The 25991-nt window shown below is 46.4% G+C and overlaps 1 protein-coding gene across 1 annotated transcript in view; it reads right to left on the bottom strand.

Moving 5' to 3' along the window:
- LOC144820192 (transmembrane channel-like protein 2-A) overlaps positions 1–25991 on the bottom strand; it is a 583588-nt gene that overhangs the window by 73514 nt on the left and 484083 nt on the right. Inside the window, exon 12 of the mRNA XM_078677803.1 lies at positions 13869–13997. Coding sequence (XP_078533929.1) covers positions 13869–13997 — 129 coding nt within the window. The remainder of the gene's footprint in view (positions 1–13868; positions 13998–25991) is intronic.

The raw sequence follows: 25991 nt of genomic DNA, 5'->3' as shown, positions 1-25991 counted from the left end.
AAAAATGCTTCTGACAGCCAGACCGCTGCCTCAGTTTCCGTCTAGTAGGCAGAAGTGTGTGAGGCTGAAGTTAAACGCTAGACTGCTAACAAAAATGGCTGCCGATTATGACACCGAGTGTGTTTGAAGGGTGACTGTTCAATTAGCTGCGTGTGGCTGTCGCGCTATCCCCGGGCTTGTGATAAAATGAAAAAGGGGGAAATAATTTTGTCTAGTATCCGCAAAATGGAACGGTGTGTGGATAATGAGATAGTCAAGTTGGGCGTAACTTCTTTGTTTGAAAGTTTTGCTACTGTTCTGCTGCCACAATGATGAGCCTCGAGAATTCTCGAAGGGGTGAAAAAACTATAAAATATAAATATATACATCCTTTTACAATTACTGCATTATGAAAGGTACATCTTAAAGGATTACAGGCATTGTCTATTGTCGTGATTTTGATTTATATAGCCTTTCAGGCCCTATAGTCTAAAAACGAGTTGAGACAAAGGATAATAAGAGAGTGGAATCAATACCCTCTCAAACGATTTCTATTTCAGTCTAGTGGGAATGCAATATCAACTAATTTTGTTCTAGTTGCTGTGTTAAGTCATGATCCAGTGATATTTGGGCACCTTATGAAAAGCCGATCCTGGTGGAACCGTTGCGATGTTATGTTGGTGTTATAGTGGTCCCCACGGGATATCATCGTTAAGGCCCTGTAGGTTAGTATCGAGATGGAATACCCACCTCTGTTCCTTCTCAAATAGGTATCTCTCGTTGTCCACCTGTTCAATGACAGTCCATGCGATATCGTCAGGTTTATGTCCCATTTCCAGGAAGTGGGAAGCCATTTTGGTACTTGTTTTTTCACATTTGATGTTGCTTTTGTGTTCCCCTATTCTTGTTTTTACCGGTCTGGTGGTCATGCCGACATATAGACCTTCTTTGCATTACTTTTAAGTCGCGATGCACTTAGACATTTGGTCCCTATTTTCAAAGGCTCACCTATGCTCTGTGTGAATGAACTAAATAACAAACAGCCCGCATTTCAGTAATGGCCACATCGTGTTGCATTTTTTACAGATGTAGGAGTTAAAATGTGTGTGTGCATTTTTTTCCCAATGAAACGACCAAAAATGGCATAACAAAATGTAATCATGGCGATTAAGGCCAAAATGAGGTAACCCATGAGAAAAAAGATTATGAGAAAAAGAAAAATATATAACTTCTCTCAACAGGTTCAAATCATGATCTGCGTAAAGATGATGTGTTATTAACAATGAGTTTAAAAAACGTTTTTGAATCCTTTTTCTTAGTTTTCTTTCTTCCTTTCTTTTCAGAGACCAGATTGGGTCATTTTTTGACAAGGGCCCACTCAAGACCTGGAATAAATAAACCAGCTGATTTTTGCTGATTTATTTTAGGAAAGTAGGCATATTATCCTTTATTTAGTTTTTGAGTGCAGTAGGGATCAACATAGGTCCTGATGAATAGGCAGAGGGGCTTTGCTTATGAAACATGTCGACCGAGTAAGGCATAATAATCAACCTTACCACAACCCCTTTTTTAACATTTCCAACTAGGGAAGCGAATAAATTATTTTTTCCACTAGCCAGGGAATTTTTAACTTTATTTTCACTTTAACCCCCCTACCACTCACACTATCCTCCTACACTACACATAGCCTATCGTCATAACAACAAATTCTCCCGCGTAGTCCGCAGGTCGTAGCACGCCCCACCCCGTAGAGGGACGGGAAGACCCCAATGATGAAGCATGACACTATGGGATTCATAGTGTGTGAGGGGTATTTTAAAAACACTTAGTGCTTTTCCTTGTCAATCACAAGGATCAGATATATCCACTATTTTCACAACAATATAAAATTACAAAATAAAATAAAACTTAAACCTTTTTGTTAGGATCATATTGTTTGTAAATAGAGATAAACTTAGACAAGACTAAGCTTATGATTTTTAATCCCCCTAAACAGACCCGTCCTAACACACTTTTGAATGGTACTCCTCTGGAAAGAGTCAAGACCTTTGAGTACCCCGGTCGTAGAAATTTATAGACTTCAGGCCAGAATGGCTTCTATGTACGGGGCAGATTTATGGGGACACCAACGAATAACCAGCCTCATGAAGGTTGAACATACCTTCATGAGGAATTTACTGGGTTTACCAGCCAGTACACCGCTCATTCCTTTACGAATGGACCTGGGGTTAGATCCTATAGAGGAGGCAGTAGCAGCACTGCCGATGCTGTATTGGAAGAGACTATGGTCAGTGCCTGAATTGGTTTCCTACAAAGAAGAATTTACAGAGGTGTGGGCCTCTTTAAAAACCAAGAACATGGGGCGTGGCTTGACCGGCGATGTGAGCAGACGCGTGGCTGCGGAGCTCCCGCCGCCGTTGGGCCCATCTTTGGCTATTTAAGCGGAATACAGGTGTCCAGACCCGCCACACACCTCCCCGGTGCCCCTGACCAGCTGGGCAGTACTTCTAGGCACGAAACCTCCGTGCTCCGCCTGGTAGACGGCAGAAGCGAGCGGTCGGCTCGCTACGAGAGGGACCGCCCGGTCCGTCCGCCATCTTTTGACCCTGGGGGAGGCGGCCTGCGGCGGAGCCTAGCAGACACTGAGACCGTCGGCGACCGCTGGCTGGAGCGACCCCCGCCCTTCCCACACGGAGAACCTACGGCGCCCTTACCTGTGGCCGCTGCGGTGAGGCGGGGTGACTGGGCGGGGGCCCCTGAGCGGCTTCTGAGTCTGGAGCGCCCCGGTTCCCGCGCTTCAGGGCGGAGCTGGGAAGCGGCGGGACCCGCTATCTGGCCCCAGCGAGGATCGGAGGCACTACTAGTCTCACCTCCCCAGCGGGCTGCTGAGGAAGAGCGGCACTGCGGATCCGCGACGGAGAGCAGCGGGGAAGATCGGAGCGGTGCTCTGATGCGGCCGGTGCCCCTGGGGCACTTTGAAGAGCGGACGGCGCCAGCCGAGATACGGCCTGCGGGGAAACACCGTGGCAGCGAGATATCACAGCAGCTCCTCCCTGGGGGTGAGTGCAGGCCTGGTACTGTTGTGAGTGGCACTTTCTGGTGCTAACCCCCCCCTAGGGAGATAGTGGCCTCCTCTGAAGACGAGCGGGTCTGCTCATTGGCCTGGCTGGCCGCGCGTTGGAAAGTGAGGCGCCGTGGACGAGGGATCCCTGGGCTGCCTGCTCTGCCACGTGGGGTGTGTGCTGGGAGCTCATTGCTGCGAGGGGTGTCGGTACGGAGCCCGGATCCCCTGAGTGCACTGAGACTTCGCGCCGGTGCCCCCCCACCTCCCCCCTTTGCCTTCGCTCAAGCGGCCTACATCGGACGAGGGCCCTGACACGGCCTAGGCGGCACCCTGTGGACCGCGCGGAGGATGACGCGCACGAACAGGAACAGCAAGGCGGAACCAGCGCCGACCCCCAAGGGGAACCCGGTGACGGCCATGTGGAGCAAGGTGGGAGTGCCGGCGGCCAGTGGAGGCCCACCTGCAGAGATGGCAGATTCCCCCCCGGTCACGCAAGCGTTCATGGCCGCCTTCATGACTGACCTTAAGACTGAGATCGGATCCCTGAGGTCGGAGGTCCACTCATGCGTCACGGAGCTCAGGAAAGAAGTCACGGAACTGGGGAACCGCGTGGACAGCCTGGAGAGAACCGCGGACACGCGCACCGAGGACCAGGAACATCTATGGCAGCGCCTAACGGCCCTGGAACAACAGAATATTGAACTCCAAATCAAGCAGGAGGACTTAGAGAATCGGGGTAGACGGAACAACATCCGCATCCGCGGCGTGCCGCTCGGAGAAGAAGGGGAGGACGTAATGGACTTTGTGGCACAACTCCTACACGAGGTGCGGGGCGACGAGGATGTATCACCTCCCACACTAGACCGGGCTCATCGAGTAGCGGCGCCCGCGGGGAGATCGGGGCTTCTCCCGGACATCATCACACGGGTGCATTTCTTTGTGGAGAAAGAGGAGATTTGGAAGCGTGCTCGAGACAAGCCGGACCTGCAGTACAAGGGCCATAAGATTCAGCTCTTCCAAGATTTGGCGCCCAACACCCTGAAGCGACGACGCGCTTTCCACCCAGTAACGGAGAAACTGCGGTCCATGAACATCTCATATCAATGGGGCCATCCCTTTGCACTTATCTTTCAATGGGAGGGTAAGCGTAAATCCTTGCGGTCCTACGACGAGGCGGCGCGGCTCCTCAACATTGCAAGCTCTCCTCCGGGGAGCCCCCCTAGACACCCTCCAACCAAGAGGACACCGCTTGCTCCGGACTGGACCACAGTGCCGAGGAGACAGCGTGCGTCGCCTGTTGACGCACCTACGACTAGCCAAGCCAGGCAGGATGTCATCGCCCACATTAGAGCGCTGGAGGAGGCGGAGATCGACCATGCGGACCGCTCCCCTGCGGGACGGTCCTCCACACCGTGAGATGGACAGCGCACATGTGTCACTCTACTTGAGGTACTGTTCCCTTATACCCCTCCGGAAGGCGGGGATGGTTGTGGGGCGGGAGAGAAGTTGCTTGGACTCCTGATTCCCTTGTGCTGGGCCTAGGAAGGTGGGGGCTCCATACCTCCTAGTGTTTCTGGCCAGTCATGTCCCACCAGGACTGTCTCCTGGGGAGTGACATCCCGATGGACATTCAAACCCGTGGGTGTAGGATGCCCTACTCTGGGGACAGTGTACTTTGGCCCAGTTGGCCACGTCTTCACGGCTTAGGCCGTCAGCCCTTCAGGCTGCTGAAAGTTTGGTTTCCTCATTTGACTTTCTTTTTTCTCTTTTTTCTCTCTTTCCTTCCTATTTCTGTCTACTATGAGGGGCTGGGGGTGGGGGGTGGTGAGATGAGCGGAGGTGGGCCCTCTGGGTGGGGCTATGGGCCGGTGGGTGCTCTGCTGCGCGTAGCTTTGCGTACTAACCTTAGGGACTCCCAAGATGACGAGTGATATGGCCAGACCCCTTAAGATCTTATCACTCAATGTTAAAGGCCTTAATTCACCTAATAAGCGCCAACAGCTCTGGCATTATTTCCTGCAACATGACCCGGACATCATTTTCATACAAGAGACCCACCTTCTCCAGGCAGATACAAAGCGCATGGCGCACCCTAGATACCCCCTCCAATACTGGGCTACAGCAGATACGAAAACGGCAGGGGTGGCAATTTTGTGCAAAGCTGGCATCAGGCGGGGCTCTGACAAGCTCTTCCGGGGTGGTGACGGTCGCTTCCTCAAGGTATCGGTCGAGGTGGGTTCCTGCCGTCTTACGTTGTGCAATGTGTATGCGCCCAACCTGGCACAGGATCGCTTCCTTCGGGACCTTCTGTGTGCTCACGTCCTTCGGGGTGGACCCTCGATTGTTCTGGGGGGCGACCTTAACCTGGTATGGTGCCCTACGATGGACCGGAGTGCGGGCTCCTTTCATGGAGCGGGGGCGATGTCCTCGGCGCTACGCAAACAGATAGGCGATTTAGGTCTCTTCGACGCATGGCGCTACTTCTCCCCCGAAAAGAGGGAGTATTCTTTTTATTCTAGTGCTCACCGCTCTTATTCCCGCATCGATCATCTGTTCGTATCTCACGATCTGCTTTGTGATGTGGTGGATGTGGAAATGTCGGACATATCCATCTCGGACCATGCGCATGTGGAGTTGCTCCTTAGAGATCTGCGGAGCGGTCCTCCTAGAGAACGGAAATGGCACCTGCCCCCACACCTCCTCAGAGATGCAGCGTCGGTTGACGACATCCGCATGGCCATTACCTCCTACTTCGAGTTCAACGATTTACCGGAAACGCCGTTCCCGGTGGTGTGGGACGCCTTCAAGGCTACAATTCGGGGACACATCACCTCCCTCGAGATTGCGAGAGTGCGTGAGAGGAGGGCAGTGGAGGAGGGCCTGGTGGCGGATTTGCGGGGGGCAGAGGCGCAGAATCAGGAGGAACCCACCCTGAAGACGCGGAGACACCTGGCGAATCTGCGGGGGCAATTGCGCATGCTACGGGCGAATCGGGCGGAGAAATCTCTCTTGGCACTAAAGCGCATGCATTTTGACGGGGGGACAAAGTGGGGAAACTTTTGGCGAGACGACTGAGGGTCAAGGCGGCCAGATCCCACATAGCGAACGTGATGCTCCCAGACGGGTCTCGGGCGACGGCGATGGAGGCTAAAATGAAGGCGTTCCGAGACTACTACGCCTCCTTGTACACGGCGGCTCCACCGGGCTCTACCCTGTCGGAGGAGGTTCTGGAGCATTATGGCGGGACGCGCTTGCATTCCGAAGCGGCGGAAAGGTTAGAGGAGCCACTCTCGCTTGCTGAGGTGACTGCGGCCATCAAGGATCTGAATTTGGGGAAGACACCGGGCCCTGACGGCTTACCGCTTTCCTTCTACCGCCTTTTTCAGGGGCAATTAGGTCCTTACCTTCTCAGACTCTTTGCTTCCTTTGATAATGGACAGGGTCCCTCTCCAGACATGGGAATGGCGGAAATAGCTCTAGTCCCTAAGCCTGGGAAAGATCCGGCGCTTTGCTTGTCATATCGCCCGATTGCGCTGCTTAATACTGATTTTAAAATTTACACGAAGGTGCTGGCTAAAAGACTTGATCCCCACATGCCGGACCTTGTTGACCCTGACCAAGTGGGCTTAATCCGGGGCCGTCAAGGGGCAGATAATGTGCGGAGATTGGCACATTTGGTGGGGAAGGTGCATCACTGGCACATTCCGGCATGCCTCCTGTCGTTAGACGCTGAGAAAGCGTTTGATCGCGTGGACTGGGGGTTCCTCCAAGCGGTCCTCTGTAAGATGGGGCTCGGCCCAAAGATGATTGCCAGGATCATGGCACCCTATGTTGCACCGCGGGCGAGGGTCAGGGTGAATGGGAGGTTGACAGAACCGTTCGCCATTGGCAGGGGGACGAGGCAGGGCTGCCCTCTTTCGCCATTGCTGTTCGCCCTGGCGATTGAACCACTGGCGGACTTGGTCAGGCGGAACCCAGACATTCGCGGCGTTCAGATGGGGGGACAAACCCATAAGGTGGCGTTATACGCGGACGACCTCATCCTCACTCTCACGGAGCCACGACAGTCCTTACCGGCGCTTCACGCAGTGCTCTGCTCCTTCGAATGCGCCTCTGGCTTGAAAATTAATCACGATAAGTCGTGGGTGCTTAACCTTACGATCCCTCAGGCCGATGTTCCTCCCCTGGAGGTACTGTGCCCCTACCGGTGGACGGACCAACATATCCGATACCTCGGCCTCTCCCTGACTCCCTCTTTGGGAGGCTGGTCGGCACTCAATTGGGCGGAATGCCGCAAATCTATCCTCACTGATCTACAACGGTGGAAGCCTTTTATCCCCTCTTGGTTGGGTAGATTGAACGCAATCAAAATGTCTATACTACCCAAAATACTCTACCTGTTTCAATGCCTTCCTACGCCTATCCCTCTGCCGAAGATTAGAGCCTTGCAAAGGGACTGTACTAAATTCATTTGGGGGGGCAAGAGACCTCGCTTCTCTCAGGCACTCCTTATGGCCCCGCGAGATCGTGGAGGACTGGGATGCCCGAATCTGGTGGACTATTATTGGGCCGCTCACTTGCGATTTGTAATAGAGTGGGGTATTAGGCGGAGTGAGAAGGGGTGGCTACATCTGGATCGGGCGGTCACAGGTCGCACAATCTGGAACCTGGCTTGGACCCATAGGGCGGGACGGTCCCCTAGTGCTTATTTGGCGGTTCCCACGAGGACGGTCCTGGACGTGTGGGACAAGGTGGCGGTGCGGAAAGGCCTGACGACTTTCCCCTCACCACACACCCCCATAGAGGATAACCCATGGTTCCCGCCGGCCAACCACACTCCCGCCTTTCGCAGGTGGACACGAGAGGACTGCAAAGTCCTTACGGATCTATTTGACGGAAGCTCCGTTAAGTCTTTTGCCCACTGTCGGGAGGAGTTTCGTCTTCCCCCAGAGGCCGAATTGCAGTTTCTGCAGTTGCGTCATTGGGCTTTATCTGATGCAATATACCCAGGGGCCACTCGGGCCTTTACCCCGTTCGAGAGGCCGGCCCGCTCTGGTGCGGGCACGAAGGGCCTTATATCTAAAATTTATCAGATTCTGCAGCATCCTCATACCCCCCCTGCTCACCCGTATCAGCGACAATGGCAGGAGACGCTGGGCGCTGATATCGATCATGCGCAATGGACCCGCCTCTGGAGGGATGTTCCTAAGGTATATCGCAGCGTGCCACAACAGGAAAACGCGTATAAAGTAATGACGCAGTGGTACTATACGCCTCAACGACTGCACAGGATGTTCCCCTCTGTGCCGCCCGGTTGCTGGAGGTGCCATCATGTGCCTGGTGACTTCTTACACATCTGGTGGACTTGCCCTGTGATCGCTATCTTTTGGAGGAGGTGTTGAGCCACATTCGGGGGGTGCTGGGATTTCCTCTGCCTGATGCTGCTAGTACAATATTGCTGGGAATCAAACCTGTGAACTTGCTGGCCCTGACCCGCAGTGACTGGACCTTAGCGATGCAAATGTTGGGTGCCGCCAGACAACTTATCGCCCTGTATTGGAAGAAGGTGGAGGCCCCCCCTCTAGCTGTATGGTTCGGCAGACTGTGGCAGGTCATCACTATGGAATTACTCTCGGCGAGGCTACAGTCTCGCACGACCCACTTTCAAAAGGTTTGGCGACCACTAGTGTCTTATCTTTGCAGGAGCGAATATGCTAGGAATATGCCCCCGGCGCTGCGAGCATTGCAACTGGTGAAGGATGCGGTGCTCCCCCTTTACCCCTCGCAACCTGTGACGCGGGAATGGGCCCTCTGAAGGATGCTCCGATGGCTGCGACCCCCCCTCTCCCCGGGCTCTCCCGCCCTCGCTGCTCTGGCTGTCCCCCCTAGCTTCCTCTGCTCTTCTTCTCTGCTCCCTCTAGTCTCTGTCTCTACTCTTTTTGCTGCCTTCTAATAGGCTTCTGGTTGAGTGTTGGGCCCCTAGGGCCAGTTGTTTGTTTCTGTTTGAACTGTTCATACCTGCCCGCCTCGCGGGATGATATATAAGGCGGGGTATCACTGGGGAGTGCTGGACTGCGCTTTTGGACCCCCCTTTTTGAGCGACTTAATGGGATCTGGACTGATCTTGATGTGCAGGTCGACGAGTATGATTGGAGGTACCAACCCACGCAGAGTCCACACCACGAGTTCTATAACGCGGCCGGCCCCATGAGGGTTGTAGGCTTATCGCTGTGTCAATGTGACCCTTTTCTTATGTGTGTCTCGGAATGAGACTTAATAAAAAGATGTTGAAATAAAAACCAAGAACATTCCGTGGCTCCTATATATCAGCGCACTGAGCATTCGGATTGGTCTACCTGAGTTGTGGGATAATCCCGAAGAAAGTTGCCCAGGGATAACTAAGGCAGAGCTGTTACATCATCTTAGGTACTACAACTCATTATCTTTACCGAGGTGTACGGCCATGGGAAGATTGACAGTAGAGTTCCTCCAAGTAAAAATTCAATATAAAAAGGAGGATTTTCTGGATGTAATTTATCCCCCACTTGCGAGGAAACTCTACATGCAGCTTAGGATCGGTAGTCTCCCACTCAGGGCATTTACCTGTAAATGGGATAGTACAGAGAACATTGTGTGCCCGGCATGCAATTATAAGAAAGAGGATGTATTTCACGTTTTGTTTTTTTGCCCTGCCTACCAGGCAACAAGGAAATGTTGGTTGATCCCACTTTGTAGGAACCTAGGCTTCAGTCAATGTGCCCAAGCTTGTAGGGTCCTATGGTACGACACCCACCCCCCTATTGTTTTTGCTGTCTCACGGTTTCTATTTGGCATGTGGCGTAGACGGAAAAGTTTTTTAGAACAATTATGTCTATTTCTATATTTTACTCTGCATATCTTGATAACCATTAAGGTTTAATCTATTTTTAGGCTTACATTTTACTGGTTATGCCATGTATTGTTTTATTTATTCTGTGCTTGTATGTAAGTATTTTATCTGCACTTTTATGGTCTGTGGTGACCGAAATAAAGTTATCAAGCAAGTATTGAGTTGGTGGTGTCAGGGGCCCAGTACTTATGCACAGTTATGCCTTTACAGTGGGAGGGACGCCAAAGAGAGGCCTTTGAAGTACACAGTCGCTGCCCACTATGGGGTGGAATGCAGCACTTGATGTGGGGAAAAGCACAGCCCTATTCAGCTCCTCCTTTCCATTCTGGATGCAATGACCCATCAGGATGTTGATGGCTCATCAGGCTCAAAAAGGCTCCCTTTGTGTGTGGCTGTATAGAGCACAGCAACAAACATTATCTGGAAACAATCCAGAGACCGTGATATGAAGAAGGGGTGTCAGTCCCATTGTAGCGGGTACTGCTTTTTATTTTCTTATTTCATATTTTTTGCTGGTTGCATTGGAGTAAATAGGGAATGTGACTGTGATATATATACACGTTTTTCAGAAAAAATAACTTGATCATCTTGTTGGTGCCAATGCTTCTATCTACATGAGGTAATTACATTGTTAGTGCTGAGGTATTTCAGACCCACTAAGCACTCTGTAGATAGTAATATGCATTTTTTGTTGATTATTTGTTGTAAAGTGGATAACAGTTCTGTGTCTGGAGGAAATCCCCCAAAAAGATTTCTTAATGTGTTTGAAATGCGTTGACATTTATCTGTGCACGCAATGAGCATAAAAAGAGTGACACTGAGAACCAGGGAATGAACTATTGTAAAGTGATGAAAAAAATGTTACCTGGCTGCAGTAGTATAGTTTTGGTAGGGGTGCACTGTCCATGAAAAAAGAGCTTACGAATTCATTGAAGTCATACTTATTTTCAGCTCTTGTTCAGGACATTAAAAAATCAGAACTATTTATTACTGTATTTTATCATTTTCTCTTGTGTATTGTTGTAAATACTTGTTTGCGAAATTGTTTGTTTGTATCCACTGTCGTGTATCAATTCATGTAGGTAGGAGGGAAGAACATTCTTGATTTGTTTTGAATTGGTCTTCTGTGTGTGACAAAAAAAGGAAGTATTTGTATGATGGTAAAAAAATAAATGGTGATCACTATTATTGAGTATAGTGGTCACGAATACACTGAAGTTAAAAAGGATCAGTTAGTTTTGGCATTGTTTGTTTGAGCAAACTTTCTGAAAGGGGCATTTTCAGACTTGCAGCTTAAAATCCAACTTTACCATAAGTTGTGATTTTACATTGTGAAGACACCAAACTCGAAATATCTACATTTTCCCAATTGAAAACTACACTTATAAAATGTAATGAGGTAATCCCAATGTTAGCCTATGGGAGAGATGGGCCTAACCGTAGAGAAAAACTAATTTAATAGTTTCTCACTACCAGGACATGTAATACTTTAAAGTACATATCCAACTTTTTAAATACACTGCACACACTGGCTTTTCAATGGCAGGCCTGAGACATTTTAAAGGGCTACTCAAGTGGGTGGCACACTCAGTGCTGCAGGCCACTAGTAGTAATTAATTTACAGGCCCTTGGCACAGGTAGGGCACTTTACTAGGGACCTATATGTGAATTAAATACCAGTTGTGATAAAGCCAATGTTACCATATTTTTAGTATGGAGCAAATGGACTATAACACTGGTCGGCAGTGGTAAAGTTTGAAAAATCCTAAAAACAGCAAAAATTAAGCCAGCAAAACAGGAGGACAGAAGGCAAAAAGTCAGGGGAAATCATACGAAGGATTCCAGGTCTAACAGAACTCAGCAGACCTACACAGCGTCCCATCCTGGACACCTATATCTTGCTTCCTGTTGGACTAGGGACAGTGGTATTCCTGTTCTCTGGGAAAACTAATGCTATTGGTGACTGGGATGTTGAGTGCAGGCTTGCTCCTCCCATGTAAACTCAGGTCCAGTCCCCGCTGGTGTCTCATTTGGACAGGAGAAGGAGGATCAAATGGCAGCCTTGGAAACACTTTGGACCCCATCCTGATGTTCCTTGAGACCTCCTACCTTTGCCACATAGTTATTGTATCCTGGGGTGAGAAGCATCTTCTTTTCTCAGCTGCTGGCATTGCTGCACGTAGGAAAAAGCAGACTTCCATAGGAAAAGTTGCATCTCCTCTCAAGAAATGGTGGCAGTGAATAAAGAAATAGAAATGTAATAATGTCCCTGGTTACCAGACTATCACTATCCAACTAGAAAACACGGCTGTTCCACCTGCTAGATTAATCGTGCCATTGCACAATGACCCATAAGGTTTAAAATGTTGGTTTTGACAAGAGGGTTTGGTCTACTCTCTTACTGAAGGATGTAATTAACTCTAGTCTTGTTTTTAAGGCTTGTGTTCTTTGACATGGACTGTAGCTTTTTGAATGGATGCATTGGGGTAGCGTGGGTCAACAGCCTGGCATGCTTCAGGTCTGGCTATGGTCGGTTGAGCTTTTTGCCTGCAAGTCTTCTTGGCATTACTACTAGCTCCCAGTTGAGGGTGTCTGTTTAGAATGCTGAACAGTGTTCATACTGACAGTAACTCATTATAGACAATGCTGTAGTTAGGTCAGACTCTGTTTGTTGAGAATTCATTTCCTTTCTATTTAGTTTAAGAATGATCCATGGGACATATATTTTAGTCTGCCAACATTTCCACTCTTCATTTAGCTAACTTTCTGGACTCAAAAGTGGAAACAAAAGGCAGCAGGCCTTATCATCAACCAACAGGTGCCAAGAAAAACATAAAAAATGAACTGTGCTTAATACTTGCAGGACGTATAGCCTTTGTTTGATGGAGGTGTATAGAGGTAATGTAAGGAGGCTCCTTTTCCATTCAGTGTGATGCACACTTTGCCCTACACTCCTGCCCTCAACAGTACATCTCCAACTTTTCCAGGGGTTTACTGTGTAAAGGAGACCTTTCTGAATATCCTTAAACTCACACATCCATTGGCGTTTAGGTGTTCCCAAACTTTCCAGGGAGTCCTTACTTCACACCCCAGGAGAAGATACTTACACTAACGATTTCACCACATTGGGGTATAATTATGATCAGGTAAACCAACCCTCTTTAATGAGTGCAGATGTAACTTTTGCGAATTACAACAGTGAATTTGAACTCATTAATACAACTATTTCCATACTTAAATTGAATGTAGGCATGCAAAAGGCTTTGTGGATCGGGCCAGTGATGTGACCTTCTTCTTATGATAGCAGGAATTTGTTACAGTTTGATTGGTTGACAAACCAATTAGGGCCTTATTATGAGTGCTCAAGTTTTTGGGCTGGTATAATCCCTTTACCCCTCCTGCCGGGGAAATACCGGGGTATTAGGCGGTGTATCTGGGTAATCATATAAATGAAGAAAAAACAGTGCAATTGATGATTCTATACCCTATTTCCCTGGTGGTTCTTCAATTTGTTGTGGTGTTGAAGCCAGACATGTTGACGGCTTTCAGCTGCCACTTGCTAGAATAAAACAGTACACCTGTGAGAGCTCATAATTCTGACGCGACAGCCCCTTCGAATCTACATAGTATTTGTTTACTTTCTCATACGACATGATTTCGAAGCTTGGAAGAGCTTAGGGAGAATAATGTTTGTATTATTGCAACCAGTTGCTTTTGGTATATTATACATTTTGGATATTCATGGAATTCTTAACCCAAATAAATATAAAAAAGAATTGTTGGAGGTAAGAATTATGTTTTTTCAACAATATGACTGGAAAGTATGTTTTGTAATTTGTAAGTAGTTGAGACAGAGTCATTTACAGGATAATAAACTGGAGCCTTTCCAATTTGAAAATTGCACATTATCTAGAACTTCAATAATACATTACTTACAAAACCAGCTTCTAGGTCCCAGCACCAACAGTAGTTAAGATATCTAACAATTACAGCCCGGAAGAAATCTCCTATCAGGATAGTTAGATATGTCACTTGAATATCGGAAACAGTCAGCTTAACAAATTCCTATGGCGGGAAAAAGCAAATGACAAACATTATCAGGCCAAGTTCCACTCAAAGTCTGCAGCATTTAAAAGAAATTATTTAACATTCAAACGAACAAAACCTCTTTCTTTCACTACGCAAAAATATTCACAAATTAGCGCATTGCACTGAGCATTCTTTATACATAAACCGCTATATGTATCAACAAACCATTTTGCATTTCCTAAATAGCGAATTTTAAGGAATCGCTATTTAGGAAATGCAAAACGGTATGTATGTACAAAATCGCTTTCCAATAGCGATTCCTTAGCATTCCTAATTTGAGATTAGCAAATTGTCATTCGCAAATTACCCCTTCATTTCCATGGGCCAGGAGGCCCATAGGAATGAAAGTGCAATTTGCGATTAGCAATTTGCTGATCGCAAATTAGGGATTTTTCCAAGGGTGCAGGGGTGTCTCAAGAACACCCTGCTGCACCCCTGAAAAAGACATTTGGGGGCATATGGCGCACATACATGCCCTAAGGGCATGTATGGGCGTCATATGGCACCTTTGGGTTTTTTCAAAAAAGCTTTTTGATAAGAATTCGCAAATTACCACCAACTAGAAGTTGGTGGTAATTTGCTAATCCTTAATGGCATTTTTTCCATAATATTTGTTTGATACATTGCATTTAAGGAATCGCAAAATTTGCAATTCCTTAAGTGCAATCGCAAAATAAGGATTAGCAAATTTTGCTAATCCTTATTTTGCATCAAACTTGTTTGATACATTCCATTTGTCTATTTAGCATTCGCAAAGGCCGAAATTCGCAGAATTTCGGCCTTTGCGAATGCTAAATAGCTTGATACATATAGCGGTATACCTTTTTTTTAAATGTTGTACTACTGTTATCATCTTTGCTAAATTTTCAATTTAAGGGTGCTGTAAGTGATGTTTCTGCTACCGCCGTTCTTTTGGACCTACATATAGGAAAAGGGCTAACCAAGTAATGGAATGGTAGATTTAATGCCACAGTTTGCAGGAGGCTAAAAACCCCTACTGCAAAGGAAAAAAGTAGAAGCTTCTCTAACAATAATGTTTAAAAAAATATGATGCATGACTGTGCAACGGTGGCCATTTGAAAATAAAACGCAGTATTTTTTATTTTGGAGAAGCTGTATATATTTTGTAAACTTACGAATGAAAAACAAATCAGTACTGGAAACCAAAGCTTAGCGTATATCAATTATTATATGAAAGGTGACAAATCCTCTGTGTAAGCAACACACGCAAAAAAAGAGTTTTTCAACAATAGTTCAGTTAAAGCAAACTAAAAATGTACATGAAAAATCTACCAATAGGGGGAACTATATTAACGTTTTATACAGAGATTTCTCTACCACAGTCTTGCCAAGTGCATTAAATAACAGGTGTTGATATTCGGCACATTATGCCCTCATTTAGGGCTCGCATCTAACGCAACTAGGTGGTAGAAATGTAAAGTATTCAGGCTACAGGACAGTTTTCTCACTAAGCTGCATTTATTCATTACTGGTAATTACCACGATACAGCTCAGTAATTGAAAACAGCTCAGAAAAGATGCAGAACTTACCAACAGTTACTGAATGTACTACTTACAGGTAATCTTTATTACCCTGAGCCATAGGCCTCCTTGTTCCAGTCCTCACTGCTTGAGGAGACGTCGCACCCCAAACAACTTTCCCCATGCTTTCGAACTTAACTATGCATTGCATAGATTTTCTCCGAACTTACTTCACTATGACACATAAATACCCTCATCTGTGTCAAAAGAAGAGAGGGACAGAGGGTATAGGACTGGGGTAAAGACTGGACTATGGCTCAGAGTAATGAAGAGTACCAGGAAGTAATAAGTGTATTACCCCTTCGACCATCCTCTTCATCCCAGTCTTCACTGTTTGAGGATTTACCAAAACTCCTAAACAAGTCACCGGCAACTATTAATATGTGAGATTTATTAATAGCATTGGCTTCTGTTAGACCTGGCACCATTGGCGTGGGTCTCCCTTCCATTTTTTGCTGTTGCCTCCTGTGTTTCTGCTATGTGTTTTACTGGTCTAGAAGCTTTGGGCACTTTGCCACTGCTATTCAGTGCCAAAGTGCAAGTGCTCCCTATTGTAAAGTAATGTATTGGATTAATGACTCAATGATTGGTTCATTTGATTTACTTGTCAGGCCCTAGGGCAGTGCACCATGTGAGCCCAGGGTCTGTAAATCAAATGCTTCTGGTGGGCTTCCAGCACTGGTTTTGCCACCCTCAGAAGCAGCTTGTAAAATGTGCCTCAGGCCTGCCATTGCAGAGCCTGTGTGCAGCCTAGTGCTGCCATGTTGACTTGGCAAGTGCACCCACGTGCCAGTCCCTAAACTTTCCCTTTTCTACATATTAGTCACCGCCTAAGGTAGGCCCAAGGGCAGGGTGGATTGTACGTAAAAGGTAGGGCATGCCGTGATGTGTGTAGCATGTCCTGATAGTGATTTACAGCCAATTTCGTTTTTCACTATTGCAAGGCTACCTGTTCCCATAGGCCAGAACGGGCAGTTTGATTATAACATCTTATATTCCTAACTGACTCAGGGAACTAGGTAGAAATTCGAGTTTAGTATGCCTGAACTAAGAATGATAAAATACATCTTAGTGAAGTTGGTTTTACCATTCTGTGTTTGAAAATGCCACTTTTAGAAAGTAGGTATTTTCTTGCCTAACCATCCAAGCCTGTCTCTGCTAGGTTGTGTATTCCATGTCTGGTTTGTGAGTGACAGGGGCTGGGGTGGCTCCAGGAGACAGGGTGAGCCAGCACAAGGCTGAATAGAACTATCTGCATGTAGAGTGGTGGGAGGGTAGCACCTGGGCCTGAATAGGGCTGTGCCTGTCTTCCACAATGCTGGCTCCACCTCCTGTGGTGTGTCTGATGAACCTGGCCCACAATGTCAAATGAAAGAAGTCCTGTAAACAAAGTGCTCCAGGACTGCACAGAACTGGTTTAGACTAGGTACAGAGACACTCTCTGCCTTCCGAGACAAAGGATTTTGGTGTATAAAAGGGGGGATCCAGACCCCAGAACTTTAGATCACTTCTGGGAATCAAGATGAACCTTTGCCAAGGAGATGAACCAAGGAAGCTGAAGGAGGAGACTTGCCCTGTGCTGTGCTGTTGGGGTTGGCCTGCAGTGGTTACTTTATTTGCCAAGTAAAGGAGAAAAGGAACTTTGTGTGTACTTTTGCAATCTTGAAGAAAAATCTCCAAGGGCTTGAAATGAGCTTGCCTTCTGCCTGAAGTTTCAGGGATACAAGACTTCACCACCAGCTCCCCTGAATTCCCTTGCTGTGGCATTCTGCCTGCAGAGAGGTGCGTACTGTTATTTGGGCCCTCATGCAATGAGGAGAAGCGTGTCGCCACGACAGCAGTTGCCGTCGCATCGCCGAAAAAGCTTGTCGCCGCTGCAGCTGTTCACCGTCACATCATTGACGAAGCACGTCGCATCACCGGAGAAGTGTGTCGCCGCCGCCGCCGCGTGTCGCAGGTCCTGTCGTGGCTCAGAAGTCACCGAGTTTGCCACACGGCCGTCGGGCGTGCACGCATCACATCCAACGTTGTCGCATTGCATCGGGACGCCATTTTCTCTCATTGCACTGGATCGACGCATCGCATTGAGGCGCCATCTTGACGCATCGCACCGGATCACAGTAAGAAACTAACCCATTACCTCCTCTCCGGTAAGGAACCGAAGCATCAACTCCCCTGTGCTGCAGTAAAGAACCGACGCATCACCTCACCCGAAGCACGGATCTGACGCATCACCTTCCCTGCTGCCCTTCTGTTTGTATTGCGTGACGCATCTAAGGTACTTTGAGAGTAAAGTGTTGCATTTACCATCTACATTGAACTAAGCTATTTCTACCATTTTAGAGACTATCTTTGATTACAGTATTGTGGATTTTTGTCATTTGGTCTTGTGTTAAGTCTAGTAAGGATTACTTATTTTTCTAAGCTGGTGTGGTGTCCATTTGTAGTGTTTTCACTGTATTACTGTATGTGTTCACAAATGCTTTACACACTGCCTCTGACGTAAGCCTGTCTGCTCGTGCCAAGCTACCAAGGGGGTGAGCAGGGGTGATTTTAGAAGTGTACCCCCTTACCCTGACTGGAAACAAGGGTCCCTATTTGGTCAAAGGTACTAACAGCTTCATTGCTAACTTCTGAATTCAAGCACCAAAAGTTTCAAAAAAAGGATTATTCGACTATAACCTATAATGATTTTCAAAAGAATGTGGCGTGGACCACAAAGCCAACCTTCAAATCTCCTGCAAGAAAAAGATATGAGCTTCAGCTCCTGACATATACATTGCCCTCATAGAACATACCTGAAAATTGTCTGGAACAGGTTCCCCAACAGATCTTATCCTTGGAATAGGGTGTGACGGACCTATTTACTCAGAGTTGAAGTAAAAATCTTCCTGCCCTTGTTCGCAGAAAAAGAGGGCACACATAAGGGATGATTTAAAGACAAAATATTCTTAACATCCAGAGCTGAAGCACTAAAAACATCAGGTGCACCTTTGAATACTGGCAAAATGATCTCTACAGAAAGATGAAACCTTGAAATTTGCCTTTGGCTTGAACTTTGAGTTTAGGTAAGGACATGGCAATATTCTAAGATAAGGGAAAGAAATGACAAGAACCCCTAGCTCATCCAATCTTCTACCAGATGTGATGGTAATAGGAAAGGCTGCTTAAGCTGATATCCAGGACATTCCCAACATAATATAAAGGCTCAAAAACATAATCTCAAAGACCTCTGAGAACCTCTGAAAAGACCCACATTTGAAATGAATTGGGATCCTATGGCTTCTGAAGCCTGATATGTTTAAGGAGACTAAGAGCGAAAGGCAACAACCTAGACAATTTACTTCCAGCCTCCCTAAAAGAACTAATCTTTGCCCACTGGCTATCTGAAGGCATCCCAAAGGCAAGCCATTCTCCACTCATCCATGCCATGAACAAGTCCAGCAACAGAAACTCCGGTCCTTCTCCAATCCACTGTTTCCCTGCCACAGTGCCCCAAGCCGGCGACCCCAACCAACGTTTGCCGCACTACTGCCACACCACAGAAGTGTGGAGCCTTCACCTGCACCTCCTGTCACTTCACCTGCACCACGACACCCATTTCACAAAACACCTACCACAACCAAATTGCAGCGCCCAACAACCCGTCCATTCAAACACTATCAAACCAACAGCCACCTGCACCCAACTCCTCAATATCATGCATGCTCGTCAACACCCACTCCCTGAACACCCAACTCCTCAATATCATGCATGCTCCTCAACACTTGCTCCCTCAATAAACATGCTGCAGAGATCTGGGACAAGTTGGACGATGATGCCTCCTCACAGAAACATGGCCGACCAAATCATCAACACCAGCCTTCACACTAGCCAACCATACTACAAGATCAACAGGCAAGACAGCCAACACAGACACAGGGAGCGAGGTTTGGAAATTCTATTCAAGCACACCATCAGCTGCACCACTGCCACAGAAATCAGACCAGATCACATGAAACATCTCAACTTCAAACTGCCAATCACAGTCAACTTCACCCTGAGTGGAACCCTGGTTTACTAGCCCCCCAGTACCCTGCTTCAACATCACCAGCAACATAACAGACTTTGTCATGCCACTAGGGAATAGTTCTGATACAAGCAGCTAACAGAGAACTCGAGAAATTTAAGATAACTTTCAAAACCCTGAAGGAATCCATTGAAGGTACAAGCCACCAACAACACATGACCCCACCAGTTGTCACTCCCGACCCCAACGACCCTATCACCTTTAACTCGAACCAATCGGGCGACCAGGACAATCTAACAGCTAATCCCAGAGATGTCACTGGATTTGGAAGTGCATTACCAGAGAGTATGATAGAAGGGATCACGGAGTCTACTAACATTGGTAACAGAATGAAGAATCTGGCCCTAAGCGAAGAGCAGATGTTGCCAGCTCAAAACGCCCCCACGCCTGAAGTGACTACCTCAGCTCCAAGGAAAACTCCCGATGAAGATAACCACGCCCTTCCACATCTACCTGGGAATGTGAGTCTTGAATATCACAGTGCCTTACCCATAGATTCACCCCCTACACCACTCAACCTAGGGAACAATGAGCACACCTGTAATAGAGTCAGTAATGCCAACGAAATGAAGGACAAAAAAGAAAGATCTGTGGTAAGGAGAACGAACCAATCATGGAGGAAAACAAAAAGTAGAACACAGACAAGCAGGGCTACTGCAATAAAGATAACTTCACGAATTCAGAATGAAGTTAAGGAGCTCCAGAAACTAGTAGGTAACTTGGTACAAGTCTCGGCGAAATTCTCACAGACAATTGAGAAAATATGGGAGATGACGTTAGGAACCCACACTAAAGTTTCTCACATCCAGAATGTTGTACTCAGGCCCAACAGACCAAACAGAACCGATCCTTTATCAAATGAAGAAGCCTCGGCCTTACTCAGATCTTATGAACAACCGGTCCATGGAAGAGAGGAGAGTATCAAATTAGTACCTATTGACTCCAATAGATCGTCCAGAAAGAATGACAGGAAAGCTATCCACAACAACCTACGACACATCCAGGTAACGGCAACTGAATCTGATCATGGCAACGTCCCGAACTCACACGAACCCCTGAAATGCCTGTTATTAAACTGTCGTTCGGCAACGAAACATGCATCTGATATAGCTGCTCTCATCATTAACAAGCAAATCGACCTGGCCTTCCTTACTGAAACTTGGCTCAGTGAATCATCTTCACCTAATTTAGATCTCCTAGTTCCTCCTCAATATAACATTGTCAGATTAGACAGGCCTAAGAAAGTGGGAGGAGGTATAGCTTGCATCCATAGGTCTGAGATTGAGGTCAGCCAATTCCAATCTGACCCCCTAGAGTCTTGTGAATACCTTGGTCTTAATATAAGATCAGCAAACAACCAAAGATGCAACATGCATGCGTTCTACCACCCTCCTGGAGATAACGCAAAGTTCTCAGAGCAACTCATGGAGATCATAACAACCAACTCTAACCCTGATGCCCACAATATATTCCTTGGTGACTTTAACCTCCACTGGGAGGACGACAATGACAAACTAGTTAACTCACTTAAAGACTTCCTCATCGAGCTAAACCTTACACAAGCTTGCACATATCCCACTCACTCACAAGGAGGGACCTTAGACTGGATTATTTCAAGGAATAAAGGGACTTCAATTCTCGCTATTGACCCGTGTGATTGGTCCGATCATCACGCCATAACTTTTGCGATAACCACAATGAAAAAGGGCAGGACCATACAACCCCGCAAGGCCAAAAAACTGGTCCGAGACACAAAAGAGGCTAATATTGAACTATTGGTGGAAAGATGTGAGAAAGTCTTGAAGCCACCAAACAACAGACTGAATGTCAGCGAGTTAACGGAGCACTACCTAACCTCAATAGGAAATATCGTCAATGACACCATGCCACAGACACTGAAAAGAGTATCCGAGAAACCCAAAAATCCTTGGTTCAGTGAGTCACTAAATGAGGACAGGCGCAAATTGAGAATGGTCGAAAGGAAATGGAGGCAACATCCCTCCTCTCCCGAGCTCATAGCCCTCAGGAATACCAGAAGCCAATATAACAAGAAGATAATTAAATCCAAAAAAGATTTTATAAAAGCCGAACTTGACAATGCCTCAAACATACCACGGAAACTCTTTGAGATTTTAAAACAACAGTCGAATAAGCTAGCTAAAACAGTTCACGAGAATCCAAAAACTCCCTTAAGTTGTGAGGAATTCTCTAAATTTTTCACGGAAAAAACCAAACTGCTTGAAGTGGAACTCTCAACTGCCGCAATTAACATCTCAACCCTTACCTCACCTACAAAAGAGGCCAATGAGCCAACATAGAGTCCCCAAACAAAAAATAAGGCAAAGTGGGACACATTCGATCTCTATGACCAAGATAAGATCACCAAAACGCTAATGGAAATCAGACCGAACAACCACTATCTAGACCCTCTACCGGCAAAGTGCGTAAGAGTAATCAGCCATACCCTAGTTCCGATCTGGACTGAGATAATAAATGCCTCACTTACCCAAGGGACACTGCCCGACTGCCTAAAAACTGGTCAGGTTGTGCCCATCATCAAAAAACCTACAGCGGATGCAACTGACCCGAACAATTATCGACCAGTGACCAACATACCTTTATTGGCCAAAATTATTGAGAAATGCGTACAAGGCCAACTGAGTCAACACATCGCTAAGTTCTCATTACTAGATGATTGCCAATCTGGATTCAGAGCTGGGCATAGTACTGAAACTGCGATCCTGCACATCGTGGACGACGCCCTACAAGCCCTAGACAGAAATCAAGCATGCCTACTGATTCTCCTAGACCTGTCATCTGCATTTGACACGGTAAATCATGAAATGCTGATGACCAGGCTACAAGAAAGGATGGGCTTGTCAGGAAATGTGCGGAATTGGTTTAGATCTTTCTTGCAGAATAGGACCCAACGTTTCCTGGTCAATCAAACGACCTCTTCCCCTTGTCCTACTGCCGTCGGGGTCCCACAAGGTTCAACACTATCCCCAGATCTATTCAACCTATATGTTGAACCTCTCACGGAGATCCTTCGGGGATCACAGATACCCTATCACATGTATGCAGACGACACGCAAATATACATAAAGATCGCCTCCCGTGATGACATTGACCTAATGAACAAGACACTAAAGAGAGCCCTACAGTGGTTAACCACGAACCATTTGAAACTAAATGCCCATAAAACAGAATTCCTGTTAATCTCACCGACAAAGAACCGTCTCGAGGTAAAGGAACTGACGAAACTGGTGACAGCACTGAACTGCACCCCGACCCTAGTTAAGACAGCTAAATCACTTGGAATTACCTTGGATGAGAACCTTGACATGAAAGACCACATAAACTCAATGGCCAAGGGTGCCCGCTTCCATCTGAACTATCTAAGAAAATTGAAACCATACATCTCAAAGACTGACCTAAAACTGGCTGTACAATCCCTAGTTATTTCGAGGATTGAATACGGTTGCACTACGTTAGCGGGTCTACCCAAAACATCCATAGCACCGCTAAAAGCCTGTCTCAATGCAGCGGCAAGACTGATCACTGGATCGAGGAAATTCGACCACATATCTCCTCACCTGAAGACACTAAACTGGCTACCCTATGAAGCCAGAATTCAAATGAAGATTGCTTGTATTACCCACAGAGCAGTTCACTACAACATGCCGAGATACATTGCCAAGAAAATTAAGCTATCGGGAAGCAACAGACCAACGAGAAGCGCTAAAGAACTGCTACTGAGGCCAGCCTTTTTCCGTAAGAAAAAGACCTACAACCGAGCGTTCTCAGGAGCCGCCCCCAGAGTCTGGAATTCATTACCTCCGAACATCAGGAAGATTAAAAACTTGATATCATTCAAACGCGAACTGAAGAACCACATGATGAGCAAATACCTTTCTTAGGGAAGAGTACTGATTACTGATGAGATTATCCTCACCAAAGAGAGACGGCCTCGACTGGAACTTCCTGAAGATCAATTATCTGTTAACAGATTGATTTCATGTTTATACATTGGCCACACACGTTAGTACTACCTTAAATCAAAGGGATCCGATATCTGTAACTATCAGACAATACGATATACCCTCTACCTCACTTTGTTTTATTGCCTAGGATCCCGGATACATGCAACACTTTTTACTCCTTAATGCTATTTACACACGATATTTGCACTGTTATGCTATACAACCCTACCTCACTCACTTCCTATTGTTAATTGGATAGGCTGAAGAACTCTTACTTATAATCCCTCTTACAGCCTATCGCCTTAGACCTTATACTCATGTATATCTGTTGTTACAATTGCCTCCATAATGTCTGTAATTTATCCTACATGTGAAGCGCTCTGATACCCACGGGTCTTGTTCGCGCTATACAAAACTCTATAAATAAATAAATAAACTAGTCATCAACCCCTGTGCCTACATCATCCTAGGAGACCTAAACGTTAATCTAGAGGACTGAACCAACCCCACTTTAGTCGCAAACCACGAAAATCCCAGACTAACCCAATACTTTGCGGCCCCTTCTGATGCAACCAGACAAATCCTGGTCCCTGTTTTTACCTCATTCATCCAAATCACAGGGAACACATCCATATCCTCCACCTGGATGCATGCGTATGCGCATTTGCAAGACGTACAGCATAGGGTTATCACTAAAGAAGGACGGGGAGGAGGAGGCAGGAAATGTAATGACTTTTATGGCAAATTTGAAGCTGGCAAGGTGACAAAGGTTCTTTCCAAAACCACTTTTAATTTTTTGTCCACTACATCTGAAAGCGCAGTCTCCTCTGATGACAGAGGGGAAAAAGATTCTATAGTAGAAAGCATTGAGTTTACTTTAGGAACATGGGAACATTCCTCTTCAAATGTATCCATTGGATGTTATTTTAATAAAACTACGTGTCTGCCAGCCTTACCAATATCATTCCACTCCTTTAAAAATATATTTTTATCACATAACAGAAAGAAAATCATCCACTGAAGGAGAATTATATTGAAAATAGAACTTTTCCTCCTGCTCAATTTTTGTTCAAGGCCCAAAACGTCTCTCATATGCGCTAAAAGTTATTGCAAATAGGCTTTTTGCACATATTGTGCCTTTTAGAATCCCATCTTGCTCTTCATCTACATCCTGAGCAAGACATTGTTTCTTTGCTTGGGGTTCATTAAGAGCTGAATCCACAGCCTCCTAAACCATTGACTCCAAATCATACCTAGTTAGTCAGGACCTCGTCGACCTCAGTTTATATAGCAATAAATTGAGACTTACTAGAGCACTTTCATCGCTGCAACGAGAAGAACAACTGTGCTAGCAGCAGCAGTACTTGTTTACATATGTTGCTAGGTTACTGCTTCTCATCCCACAAGATGAAAACACAGAATAAAGTAACACTCTTTCACGCGTGTCACAAATAGTATGAGCAAAAATGCACACCACCATGGAATGGGAAAATCGGTCCATCCACAAGGCGTGCTATTTTAACTAGATTTTGCCCCAGCCCAACGCATCTCAGACTTTCACATTGCTTATACGTCTACTGGGCGAAACAAAATGTAGCTACAAAAAAATATATGAAAGAGTGTCTACCTGTCTGGGACAGAAACTCCTAGGCCATCGTAATTTAGGCTCCACCCAACTATGGTCATGTACATACATTTTTGCACCCTTAGACAACATTTGTATTCAACATGTGATTTAACTTCATTAACATGCATCATGAATGTAAATTAATAAGAGTATGTAACCATTGCAGCCACTGAGAATTCATATAGAAGTGTAACAGATTGAATAATGTACGGTCATAATAATATGTATTGCAATTTCACGAATAATAATGATTATTTGCTTTCACTGGTTTATAATTTTGTAGCATGCATTCATTTTATTCTCAAGTTTGCGTAGCCATACAGTAGGCCTCAGGTTAAAGTGTTTGCTCTCACAATGCCATTATACTGGTTCCTTCCATTTGCAAGTGCGTTATTTAGTTTTTCGTTAGTTAGAGAAGGGCTTATTGGGGGCGTGGCTTAGCGCCCGACGAGGACGGCGGCTCCGATGTGAGCGCTCCAGGTCGACCGGGGGATTCGCTCTCTTCTGCCCACTGCCATCACCTGCCAGAAGCAGTTTCTTCCACCGGAGCATCAGTAGAATGATGTGCTCCTAGTTCGAGGCAGCTTTTGGGCATTTTTCTGGTTTTCTTGGCAAGTTTTCGAGCGGCCGCGGCGTTCTGACGGCCGCGACCGCCATTTTGTTTTTAGCATCGCGCTTTCAGCGCGCACCTCGCTACGGACAATGCTTGTCCCCTACAGTGCTCCAGTCCTCGGAAATCGCTCTTGGTG

This window comes from Lissotriton helveticus, chromosome 2_1, assembly GCF_964261635.1.
Source record: "Lissotriton helveticus chromosome 2_1, aLisHel1.1, whole genome shotgun sequence".
NCBI classification, from domain to species: Eukaryota; Metazoa; Chordata; class Amphibia; order Caudata; family Salamandridae; genus Lissotriton; species Lissotriton helveticus.
The sequence above is the reverse complement of the archived record's forward strand: the minus strand, read 5'-3'. Positions and strand labels throughout refer to the sequence as shown.